This window comes from Panthera onca, unplaced genomic scaffold, assembly GCF_046562875.1.
Source record: "Panthera onca isolate mPanOnc1 unplaced genomic scaffold, mPanOnc1 haplotype 2 h2.h2tg000212l_path, whole genome shotgun sequence".
Lineage (NCBI taxonomy): Eukaryota > Metazoa > Chordata > Mammalia > Carnivora > Felidae > Panthera > Panthera onca.
In genome coordinates, this window is record NW_027675841.1 from 64,711 (window position 1) to 77,331 (window position 12,621).

The 12,621-nt window shown below is 42.4% G+C and overlaps 1 protein-coding gene across 2 annotated transcripts in view; it reads right to left on the reverse strand.

Annotated features, from left to right (window-relative positions):
- The window catches only part of LOC145715225 (clathrin heavy chain 2-like), a 102,650-nt gene that overhangs the window by 50,291 nt on the left and 39,738 nt on the right, over positions 1 to 12,621 (reverse strand). The window contains exons 4-10 of one of the 2 annotated variants that reach the window (XM_081794918.1): positions 11,710 to 11,871; positions 9,240 to 9,353; positions 4,733 to 4,906; positions 3,334 to 3,531; positions 2,114 to 2,314; positions 1,861 to 2,013; positions 1,134 to 1,256 (exon numbers count right to left, since the gene is read on the reverse strand). In XM_081794918.1, the coding sequence (XP_081651044.1) occupies positions 1,134 to 1,256; positions 1,861 to 2,013; positions 2,114 to 2,314; positions 3,334 to 3,531; positions 4,733 to 4,906; positions 9,240 to 9,353; positions 11,710 to 11,871 (1,125 nt within the window). Of the gene's footprint in view, positions 1 to 1,133; positions 1,257 to 1,860; positions 2,014 to 2,113; positions 2,315 to 3,333; positions 3,532 to 4,732; positions 4,907 to 9,239; positions 9,355 to 11,709; positions 11,872 to 12,621 lie in introns of those variants that run through there. The other variant, XM_081794917.1, reaches the window with a different exon arrangement.

Below are 12,621 nucleotides of genomic sequence, written 5' to 3' on the forward strand. Positions count from 1 at the left end.
ACAACCCCGAGATCAGGAGTCGCATGCTCTGCTGACTGAGCCAGCCAGTTGTCCTGCATTTTCTCATTATCAAAATTCAAGTAATTCATAGCCATTACTTTCTAGGTAATTTTGTGAAATTATTATCACCCATATCATCCTCACCAACAGGGCATTTTTATTCAAGTAAATCAAAGGAAGTACTTTGAAGGGACTCAAGCAATCTTAACAATCTGTTACTTAATCAAATCCTAGAGGCAGTCAATACCTGGTGTCTAGCCCTTATACTCTCATTATTCAGGCACAGTTAGGAAACTGCAAACACTGACTTAGACATCGATCATTAAAGTTAAATAGAAGTTAAAGAATAAGACTTAGTAAGAAGTGATATATAGGTAATGAAGTTACTGATTGTGTAACTGTTTCCATATTTAAAGTACAGGAGAAAGTTTATATTAAAAATACTTTAGAAATATGAAATATAAACCAGATGTAATCTGGAGTCTTCTTTCCCCTTGGTATCTATGTAAATTTGGCTCAAACCCTTTCAACATGATCTCCAAACTACCTGCAAATTCCACTATGTATCAACCCAGTATGAATGCACTTACATCTATACAAGCTGTTGGTTTTGCCTTGCTTCAACCTTTGTTACATCTCTCTTTGTATTACCCAGAGCCCATTTTACCCAGTTTACTGAAGGTAACTTGACATGTGTTTATGTCTACACACTAAGTGTGTTATGCTAAAATAATGGTCTCATGTTCACCTAACTCCAGATGAGCCAAACACCCACAGGATGAAAGTCTACAGACCTGAGAGCACTTACCGTAACCAGTACACAGAGAGAGTTCAGGTGGCCTTAGTCAGCAGAGGATAATGAAGTGGGGCTACCATTTTAAAATGACATCCTCACTCCCCACCACCAACCACCACACAAAAGAAATAACATTCTCACAACCTGACAGATGAATCCTCTAAAATACTTCAAAACAAAGGTAAGTGACAGTATTCAAATAATAAAAGAATAGAAGACAAAATACATCAGATTTTTTTAGACTGGAAGACACTGGTAAGAGAAAAACAAATAAAAAGGAATCTTATTGACAATTATACAAAGCCATAAAAAGCTATCCCAAACAACTCATGCTCACCTGGTCAATATTGGCCAATGGCTCCTCATCTCGCACTAGCATTTGAGAAAACTGCAGGCCCTGGTCTGGGCTGATTCTCATCACACTCCTCAGTAAAAAGATCCAGTCTGGGGTATAGCCAACCTAGAGGCAAGGTAACACCCATCAAAAAAATAAAACACCTTGAGTATTTAAAAAAAAAGCTCCCATCCTTTGTTTTAAACCTGTGTTTACAAAGAAATGAGGAGCAATATTAGCATGCGTATGTGCAGGATCTCTGCCAAATACAACATCCACTTCAAGGCGCTGCCATGTATGCAGAGACACAATCAACTACACAAACAGCCTGGACCATAAAGAAGTCATCCAAACCAGTGTGCAAGCTCTGACGAAACCCAGCACGTCGTCCAGTGAGCTTTGGGCACAAGCTGCAGTGGAAGCCCGCTAAAACATGGATTTAACACACAGACGGTGCTGAGGGGCACGAGGGAGAAGGGAGAAAAAGAAAAAAATTACAGGAAAATCCCCAAGTGGAAGGGAACTGGAAGGACTGTAAAAATAAGACAGGAAAATAAAAAACTGAAGAGAAGAGAATCATTATCACCGAATGACAGATGCTAGCAGCAACACCGACAACTCATACCAAAGCACTTCCAGAGAAGGAAGGGTATTTTATAAACTTCAGAATCAGCAACCACCTACCACAAATTCATTATCTGTGAAATGCTAATGGTTAGGCATGTATTACCTTTTTGGCATAGAGGACAATTTTCTGGAATTGGCCTGTTTCTGCAAAACACTGGATAACCTTGCTTGGCACATTTGCCCGAAGATACACACTCAGAGCAAGTGTAGGGTCAGCAGTTTTAACCAAATCTCCAAGTTCTTCTGAACACTCCAGCTGTGGTGTGCCAAAGAGAGAGGGCAAGATTAGGACCAGAGGAACCTGTGATCTAGTTTAATAACTGTGCTGAGGGCTGTGATTTCATAAGTGTTTGTACCTTATCTTCTTTCAGCCACTTTTCTAAGAGTTGCTTGCGACCCTGCTGAAGCACTGGACGGCAAAGTTCTAAGGATTCAAGTTTATTGAGCTGACCCTGGTCAAGGAGGATTCCAAAGTACTGGAGCAAAGGAGAGGCCTGCCCAGGCTGGGCGGGAATACTTTGGAACTTCCGAACTGTGTCACTGGTACGCAGGACTCCCTATGACAAATGGAAATGTAGGTTGTTATGCTGTACTCAAAGGCTGTCCCTTTACTTAATTCGCTTGTATTAAAAAAAAAAAAATCGCTGGGGTGCCTGGGTGGCTCAGTTGGTTCAGCAGCCAACTTCACAGTTTGTGGGTTTGAGCCCCATGTCAGGCTCTGTGCTGACAGCTTGGAGCCTGGAGCCTGCTTCGGATTCTGTGTCTCCCTCTCTTTCTGCCCCTCCCCCACTCACCCACAGTCTCTCGCTCTCTCTCTCAAAAATAAATAAATATTAAAAAAAAAATTGCCGATGGAAATTCCACACAGAATTGTCAGGGACAGAAAGTCCTCTACCAAGGCAATGGCTTCCACCTTCAGCAAAAACCACAAGCACAGCGAGTCTCAGTCTCACAGGTGACTTCTAGGAAGAAACTTCCTCCCTAGCATGCTGCAGTGAGAATTAGGCTTTTAAATCAGCCTGGCAATAGTGAAGTTCTACCATTATTATGTTCTAATTCAAAATACTCAAAAGTCATGCGTGAAGACTAGAAATGGTTTGTTCATAAGTATCCCTTGAAAGAAGAAATCGTTTCAATGAAAAGCAACTCAAAACCCTTTATTTACTTAGGAGCAGATCTAGGCCTCGGACAATTTATCCTAATGAAATAAACAGAAAAAAATGCCCTAAGCAGTACTGTTACACTCTAGATGAGCAGAGAAAGTCGAGAGCAGAATATGACTAAATAAAACAGGGTACAACTACTTGATGTATAATACAGTTCTGTATTTCCTAAGCTAAGAAGCTGCATGAGAAATATGTATGTATGTACGTAGATGAGAACTGGAAGAGAATAAAAAAATGTTGTTGCAGCAGGATTGTGCTTTTTGTTGATTTCTCATTGTTGTCATGCCATTGGCACAAATTTTAAAGCTAAAACTACTAACAAAACAGCAACACACTCCAACATCAGTAGTGGAATGCTTTTATAATTTATTTCACTCTCAGATTGGTACACAGTGTTGTAGGGCCATTACCTTTGGTGCAGATGCTGCTACTTTGGCGGCTTCAGCATAGCTCCCCTGTGCAAAGAGGGTAGTGAATTTTCTCACGAATAACTCCTCCGCCCCAGCCAAGTTACTACGAATGGCCAAGCGCAGACCAAGGTCTGGATTTTGAAGCACACTGGTTGCATAATTCACAATGTTATCTTCCTCGACACAAACTGACAGCACCTATAAAGACCCAACAAGTGAGACTGGCCTAGCCTAGAAAAGTGCTCCATATACACATACTACTACATCCTGCTCTCAGGTACTGCAGTATCAGCAAAATTCTAAAGCTCAGGCTGAGTATGCCTAGAATGTTGGCTCTAACAGTGACAGAATGCACAGGAGCCAAACACCTAATGGCAACACAACAGAATATCATGGTAGAGACACAGCATGGGATTCCATGTAGTTATTTTAAAAGACTATAAAAATACCAAGTGAGAAAAAAAATAAAGTTGCATGGACATTGACCAGTGATGTGTTCAAGATGATCACTCTGCCAAAATGACCTATTTGGGGGTGTGGAACCGACAGTTTTTCTTCTTAAATGTTCTTTTCTTTAAAGCACAGATTTTCAGGGCGCCTGGGTGGCTTGGTCAGTTGAGCGTTTTTGACTTTGGCTCAGGTCATGATCTCGTGGTTTGTGAGTTTGAGCCCGTATCCAGCTCTGTGCTGACAGCTCAGAGTCTGGAGCCTGCTTCAGATTCTGTGTCTCCCTCTCTCTCTGCCCCTCCCCTGCTCGTACTCTGTCTCTCTCCCTCAAATAAACACTAAAAATAAAAAAAATAAAAAAAAAAAGCACAGATTTTCTTCTACTGTTTTTTTTTTAACTTTAGTTGAGAGGGGTGCCTGGGTGGTTCAGTCAGTTGAGCATCCAACCTCGGCTCAGGTCATGATCTCGCTGTCTGTGAGTTCAAGCCCCATGTTGGACTCTGCTGACAGCTTGGAGCCTGGAGCCTGTTTCAGATTCTGTATCTCCCTCTCTCTCTGCCCCTCCCCCACTCATGCTGTCTCTCTCTCTCTCTCTCTCTGTCAAAAATAAAACAAACATTAAAAAAAATTTAACTTTAGTTGAGAGAGGTAATTTAGGTAGCATAGTACTTGCTTTTCAACCCTCCCCAGTCAGTATGTGTCTGGCCTGGTGTGTATCAGAACTGCTGCTTCACTGAGAGAAGCTTCATGCAGTAAGGGAGCTACTCTCTTCTCAGAATCGATCCTGTGTTAGGAGTGATATAAAGTAATGGCAAGAAGTAGAAGGGAGACATGGGTATAAGTTGAATAACAGGAGGTAACTATACTTGACCACTGTCTTGGAGGAGTAAAAGTTAAGCTCTAGTCCCTAGTGAATGGAAACGGTAGGAGATGAACCCTCCAAGTTCCATACCTGTCCCTTTTTGTTGACACCAATAATTCCAGAAGTAGATTCATGTGGAGCAGTGACAAATATCGTGTCAGCACTGATACGGTTCATGTAGATGCACACGCCAGACTCTATGTCATACATGTGAAGATAGCCATATTTCGTGATCAAGTAAATAACACCATGTTTAGCTCCAATCTATAGGAAGATACAGAACAGATAGAAAGAAGCCAAATAGGGCAAAAGAGCTCACAAATGATGAAAGATCTTGAGTTATTAAGCCCAAGAGATCACTTACTATTGGTGGGGAGCATTATGCTGCTGAGATATAGATCCCAAGTTGATTCCAGTCAAGTCCTACCCACTTGAGAATAGTTTTATCTTTTTTTATTTTATTTTTTTAATACGAAATTTATTTTCAAATTGGTTTTCATACAACATCCAGTGCTCATCCCAACAGGTGCCCTCCTCAATGCCCATCACCCACTTTTCCCTCCCTCCCACCCCCCATCAACCCTCAGTTTATTCACTTGAGAATAGTTTTAAAGCCAATACTTTGGCCAACTCTTCTCAAATAAAGGTCCAATAAATTAGGCTATTCATTTATCTTTCAGGTATAACTATCCTCTCCTTACTTCCTTACCAAATCCTTTTAGAAGAAGCTGCAAGTTCATAAAATCAGGGGAAAGTTCTGGGAAAAGACCTCATACACTGTGTTCACATTTCAGCTTGCCCTCCACCACCATTTAGTAACCTTTGACCTTTGCCAAGTTGTATTAACTCCTACAGAAGATTTAACACATGAGAAATTCTGAAGGGGTGGGAGAAAGACTGATTAACTTGCCAAATTAAATTATTGTATGGGGCGCCTGGCTGGCTCAGTTGGAAAAACATGTGACTCTTGATCTCAGGGCTCTAGTTCATGAGTTCAAGCCCCACGTGGGGTATAGAGATTACTAAAAACAAAATAAACTTTAAAAAGTTATTATAAGGGGGCTGCCTGTGTGGCTCAGTTGGTTAGGCATCCAACTTCAGCTCATGATCTCACAGCTCGTGAGTTCAAGCCCCATATTGGGCTCTGTGCTGACAGCTCAGAGCCTGGAGCCTGCTAAGGATTCTGTGTCTCCCTCTCTCTCTGCCCCTCCCCCACTTGCACACTTGCTCACTCGCTCTCTCTCTCTCCCAAAAATAAATAAATGTTAACAAAAAAGTTATTATAGGGGTGCCTGGGTGGTTCAGTTGGTTAAGCATCTGACTCTTGATTTTGGCTCAGGTCATGGTCTTGCAGTCGTTAGATCAAGTGCCCCACTGGGCTCCACACTGAGTGTGACCCCTGCTTGGGATTCTCTTTCTCTCTCTTTCTCTCTCCCTCTTGCTCCCTCCCTCTGCCCCTCTGCTCCCCCTTGCTCCTCTGCTTGTGCTATCGTTCTCTCTCTCTCTCTCTCTAAAAAAAAAAAAATTATTATGAAACCTAGAGTAATTTTATTTGTTTGTTTATTTTAAAAATTAAAAGATCTCGGGGCACCTGAGTGGCTCAATTGGTTAAGCATCCAACTTCAGCTCAGGTCATGATCTTGTGGTTCATGAGTTCGAGCTCCATGTTGGGCTCTGTGCTGACAGCTCAGAGCCTGGAGCCTGCTTCAGATTCTGTGTCTTCCTCTCTCTCTACCACTTGCTGCTCACACTCTGTCTCTCTCTCTCAAAAATAAACATAAAAAAATTTTTTTTTAATTTAAAGATCTCCACTGCAAGATCAAGAGTCACAGCCAGCAACTGAGCCAGCCAGGCGCCCCAAACCTATCATTATGTTACTTTATTTTATTATTTTACTCTATTATTTTTTTTAATGTTTATTCACTTTTGAGAGAGAGAGACAGAGAGTGAGAGGGAGAAGGGCAGAGAGAGGGAGACACAGAATCTGAAGCTGGCTCCAGGCTCTGAGCTGTCAGCACAGAGCCTGACATAGGCCTGAACCCACAAACCATGAGATCATGACCTGAGATGAAGTTGGAGGCTTAGCCAACCAAGCCATCCAGGCACCCCTCAAAGTTATAGTAATTTTAAAGTATGGTAGGGGTGCCTGGGTGGCTCAGTCAGTTGAGCGTCCAACTTCAGCTCAGGTCATGATCTCGCAGTTTGTGAGTTCGAGCCCCACGTTGGGCTGTGTGCTGACAGCTCAGAACCTGGAGCCTGCTTTGGATTCTGTGTCTCCTACTCTCTCTGCCCCTCTCATGCTCATGTAGTGTCTCTCTGTGTCTCTCAATAATAAATAAACATTAAAAAAATTTAAAAAATCAAAGTATGGTAGCAAAAAATAAAGTGGGGTACTAGCATAGGAAGAAATAAAAACAAACAGAACTGAGAATCTTGAAGTAGAATCAAACATATAAGAATTTAACATGAATGAGTAGGTATTTCATATCACAATGTTAATATAACCAGCTGGCTATACTGGGATACAGGATGAGGGTAAAGAATTGGCTCTCCATCCTGTTCTTTATCAATGTAAATCCCAGATGAGTCAAAGATTTTTACATAACAAGCAAATAAAACTGGGGTTCCTGGGTGGCTCAGTCGGTTAAGCATCCAACTTTGCCTCAGGTCATGATCTGGCAGTCTGTGAGTTTGAACCCCATGTTGGGCTCTGTGCTTACAGCTCAGAGCCTGGAGCCTGCTCCGGATTCTGTGTCTCCATCACTCTCTGCCCCAACCCCACTCACACTCTGTCCCTGTCTCTCAAAAATAAACATTAAAAATAATTTTTTAAAAAGCAAATAAAACTAAGAAAGTAATAGAAGAAAATATGGTGAATATTTTCTTCACCTTGGGGTGTAGAATTCTTTTTAAAACATGACACCAAAGCCACATAAAAATGCAAAACTTCTACAAGGTGGAACACACCCAAATAAACTTCTGTTATGACTATGAAAAAATATTTATTTGAAATACATCAGGCATTAGTATCCAAAAACTACAGAGTTCTTACAAGTAAGATAAAGACCCCCAAGAGAAAAACTGCCAAGATCAGGAAGAGGTAATTAACAAGATGCATATGAGTGGTAAACTCATTCCACCTCAACATTAACCACAGGAAGGACATGAAGCTCATTGGACACTGTCCAGCTATCAGGGAGGTGGTGGCAGGAGTAGGAACTAGCCAGTGTGGTTGTACACATGCCCCTGACGCAGCAATTTCACATGTGGCAGTTTATCCTTGGACTGATGCACAAAGATATATGGACAATAATGCTCCTAGAAGCATTCACTATAAATACCCAATGGGGGATTGTCTAAATCAATTAGGGCACATCTACAGAAAAGATAATATAGACATTAAAATATTATATGCATTTTATTGGAGTGGTGTTGGTCTGCAACATAGTGAGAAAAGGTCATAAAGCCCAAGGCCAGTGCCAAGCCAATTCATAAGACTCTATTTGCGTATATGTTTGTAAATGCATGCATACAAAGATACTTCCAAAGGGGGCAGTCACAGTTATCAGTGGGGTAGGATTTCAGTGGATATTTAATTCTACTATTATGTTTATTGATATTATTGGAAATTAATGGACAATATGTATTTTTGTAAGATAGAGAAAAGGCCAATTTCACTTTGTGGGAAAAAAACTGCATTTGATCACATACTATTTCTAGAAATCTAGCTTAAAAAATATTAAAAAATTAAAAAAGAAAGCATCATTAAGTATTGTCAAATATTTGAGAACAGAAAAAAGCAAATAACTAAACTATCCTACAATTATACTACATCCCTAAAAATAAATGTTTACTTCCCAAGATATTAACAAAGAATGGCATACCTTATAGAAATGTCTACGATGTACTGAGTAAAAATGGGGGGGGGGGGGTAGACTGTATGATCTTACATATATAATGTGATTCCAATTTTGTTCAGAAAAGATGTGTCTAACTTTTTAAATATAATAAATAGTGAAATCTTTTTTTTTTTAATTTTTTTTTAATGTTTATTTATCTTTGAGACAGAGAGAGACAGAGCATGAATAGGGGAGGGGCAGAGGGAGAGGGAGACACAGAATCCGAAACAGGCTCCAGGCTCTGAACTGTCAGCCCAGAGCCCGATGCGGGGCTCGAACTCACGGACCGCGAGATCATGACCTGAGCCGAAGTCGGCCGCTCAACCGACCAAGCCACCCAGGCGCCCCAATAGTGAAATCTTTGATATATTTTACAGCCAATTGGTTCAGCTAGAGAAGACTGTTTTCTTCTTTATATTTTGGTACTACAGTGAACATTTAATCTTTCATAATAAAAAGGGAAAGGTCTGGGACGTCGGTATGTGTTGGACAAAGTCCTGTTTGTAGAAAAGAGTGCTCCTTTCCAGACTGTTGTTAAGGCAGCATGAGTTAAAACATGAACACTGACATTATCTTCTCTGTGTTCTAATGTATCTATTTGGGATTCTTCTGAAGCACAGGAACCTGCTATCTGCTGTTCCCCTCCACCCAAGATCTGTGATTTGTTCTAACTCATGTAGCAGGCAGCACATTCATACCTGCATAGCCACTGGGAAATCAGTCTGAGCCTCTGGAGGGAAAAACACATCCACAGCTTTCTTTACAAAAGGCTGGTTTCCTGCTGCAGGCTGTCCGACTTCGATTACGTGCAACTAGATAAGAGATTTAGGTCAATCCAAGGAAACATATTGGTGGCAGACTAATGCTAACTAATATACAGTTAAGTACAGCCATAGTCCATGCTCTGTAAGACTAATGATAAAAGTTACATTCAAACAAGACAAGAAAATCTCTTGGTTGGAGTGCTCATGCTATTCACTAACCTACTGCCCGCTACCAAGGACAATAGGAAAAACCAATGCCAGGAAACCTGAGCAAAGTTTAGTTCTAGCATGTTGGCTGAGTCACTTGCCCCCTCTCTGGCCATTAGTGTGAATGCCCATGAAACAAGCTCTCCTGGACATGGGCTCAGGCTAACACACATCAACTGACAAGATCATGTAACTGAATGCCAAACTCACAAGACAGTTGATCGTGCCAAAGGCCTGAGAGTTTTTTTAAGGTTATGCTGGGGGGCATAAAAATCCTTGGAGAATCAGAAAGAATGACAGTGGACAAGTTCTGTCCCTGCTTTTATCAGAACAGCTTCAAGTTCCTCTCATCTAATAAAAAGGTACCACAGCTAGAAAAAGGCTGGGGAAAAAATCATGAGTGGAGGTGGATCAGAGACGTGAAACAATGAGGGTTGGAGGGGGTGTCCAGTAGAGGAAACTTATGAGTATACACTTAGTTTGGATTTGGCCTAGCAGAGAGGGAGAAGGGAAACACCAAAGAGGCTTGAGGCAAGCAGAGAGATGGGCTAGAAGGGGAGGGCTGATGTAGCAAGTGAGCAGGGGCCACTGTGAGTTAAGATGCAGGGAGACTGAAACTCCTAGCATACGGGCACTTTAAGAGAGATGGTAGTTTGGGGAAATTCTTTTTGATGGGTGGAGTGGGTCTGAGGACCTATTATTCTCTAACCCAAATATGGGTAACAAGAGACTCATGTGCTACAGATGTGAGACTTGCTAGAGGCTGGACAGTGGCAACACAAACAGAATGGAGCTTGAGAACTCTGGTTTCTTGCTTAAGAGTTGGGAAGGATGGTGGCACTGCCAACAGAAGTGGGGGCCTGGGTAAAGAAGCCAGGCTTCTTTGGGAGGTGGTGAGAGAAGGGTGAGACTATGGACAAGTGGTACCTGCCTGTGAGAAAGGAACAAGTGACTGGAGTGCAGACAAAACTGGGATCCATATGAGACTAGAGAGCCATAAGTGCAGCTGGGCTGGATTAGAAGGAAGGCCTGTGCAAGGGGCACAGGCTGAGGAAATCACTGAAGGGACCCTCACCTGCCACTAGGGCAGGGGAGGGGAGATTCAACCACAGAATATAGGTGGCTTTTGGGACAGCTGCTGTGGGGGTCTCTGTCATGAAGACTGCCCTGAGGGGACCAGCCTTCCTGACAGCTGAGTGCAGGAGATAAGCAGGCACACCTGTCTTACAGGGGTGCTTGTTCTGTGCTCTTCTTCACAGGCAGCTCGGCCAGGAAGGGTTCTGTTCTTTCAAGGGTGACTGTGGCTGCCCGGCTGTCTGTGACGAGGTAGAAAGCCTCAGTCTAAGGTGACAGAGTAGGCTGATATTTTTGCCTGACTCCTATTTTTCTATTGGTTCTCAATTAAGGAGGGCATGATATTTATTACATGAGAGACAATTAGCCATATTCAAGATGAGGAAGTCTAGGAAGCCACATACTGATCCAGTGCTCTTCTTCTTTGGGGAATACTTCAGGGCTAGTGACCAACCCAAAATAATGAGTTCAGGAAGTATGATAAGAGTATACTGAGATAAGGACCATGTTTTCAGTCCACTTTCCAAGTGAGTGATGCAACCCTGGAATTGTAGGTCTCACTGACATCATGAACTCTTAGACCTCACAGCTCTGCCCATGGCACTCCTGCCAAACAGATGCTAGCCATGTACTCGAGCTGAATAAAACTCAACTTGCTCCCAGAGCATGGCCTTCTCCTTGCAGCTCCCACCCCAACCCCAGCACCTAGGCAGAACCACATAGGACCTGTGCCTTTCATCAGGATAGCATACAGTGGTTCTTTCACAGCTGTCGCCTCCATGAGACTACTGTGTGAGAGCAGAAACCACGTGTGCCTAGCCCATGCTCAGTAGACTTTGTGAAAGAGGATATTTAGGGCAAAGGGACCAATTAATTGATAGGTGACTTCACGTCACTGACTTTACAAAGACTGGCTGTGAAACCACCAACATGTACAATAGATGAGTTGTTCTAAATACTGTAAAAGCCTTCATTTATACGAAGCACCTGCAGACTATTCCCCACTCCCAATTATAAACTGGTTTTGGATCACTGACTAAGTGGCTACCAATTTACACTGTACAGACTCTTAACACTGACTCAGGACACTTTTCCAAGGGAGAAAAGAAAGTGGAGATCTTACCTTGCCCCCCGTGGGACTACGTACAGCAAAGCAGAAAAGGGTGGCAGGCTTGGCATTCCCTTCACTCTTGAACTCTGCAAAAGCAGCGGCATGGCCTTCTATGGGTTGTGAAACTTTCCTATCCACAGAGTAGAGTTGCATTGCCCCAACTACACGGTTTTGCTAAGAAAAGACATTTTGCAACGAAAGAGAAAAGAGAAGATATAAATTGTTAAATGTTCCTAAAATGAAAGTTTCACATGTTGACCTAGTTTCTCTAATAAAAAATAAGCCTATTAGATATTAAAAGACATGATATAACTCTAAATTTGATGTGTAAAGATGGCTGCAAACACCAGGGAAAAAATATGACTTCAAAACACTAAGATAGATGGTCCCAATTTGTTAAATGCAAAATGTGTGTATACACACAGGTATGCATATATGTATGTTTGTGTATATTTGAGTGCACATACAAGGTTTGTATATGTAAATAAATACATAAATATATAAATACACACACACACACACATTCTACACACACACATGTAAATATTCATTTAAAGTAAGGCTTGGGTGGGGCTCCTGGGTGGCTCAGTCGGTTGGGCTTCCAACTTCGGCTCAGGTCACGATCTCGCGGTCCGTGAGTTCGAGCCCCGCGTCGGGCTCTGGGCTGATGGCTCAGAGCCTGGAGCCTGCTTTCGATTCTGTGTCTCCCTCTCTCTCTGCCCCTCCCCCGTTCATGCTCTGTCTCTGTCTCAAAAATAAATAAAATGTTAAAAAAAAATTTTTTAAAGTAAGTCTTGGGAGGGGCGCCTGGGTGGCTTAGTCGGTTGAGCATCCAACTTCGGCTCAGGTCATGATCTCGCGGTCTGTGAGTTTGAGCCCCGCGTCGGGCTCTGTGCTGCCAGCTCAGAGCCTGGAGTCTGCTTC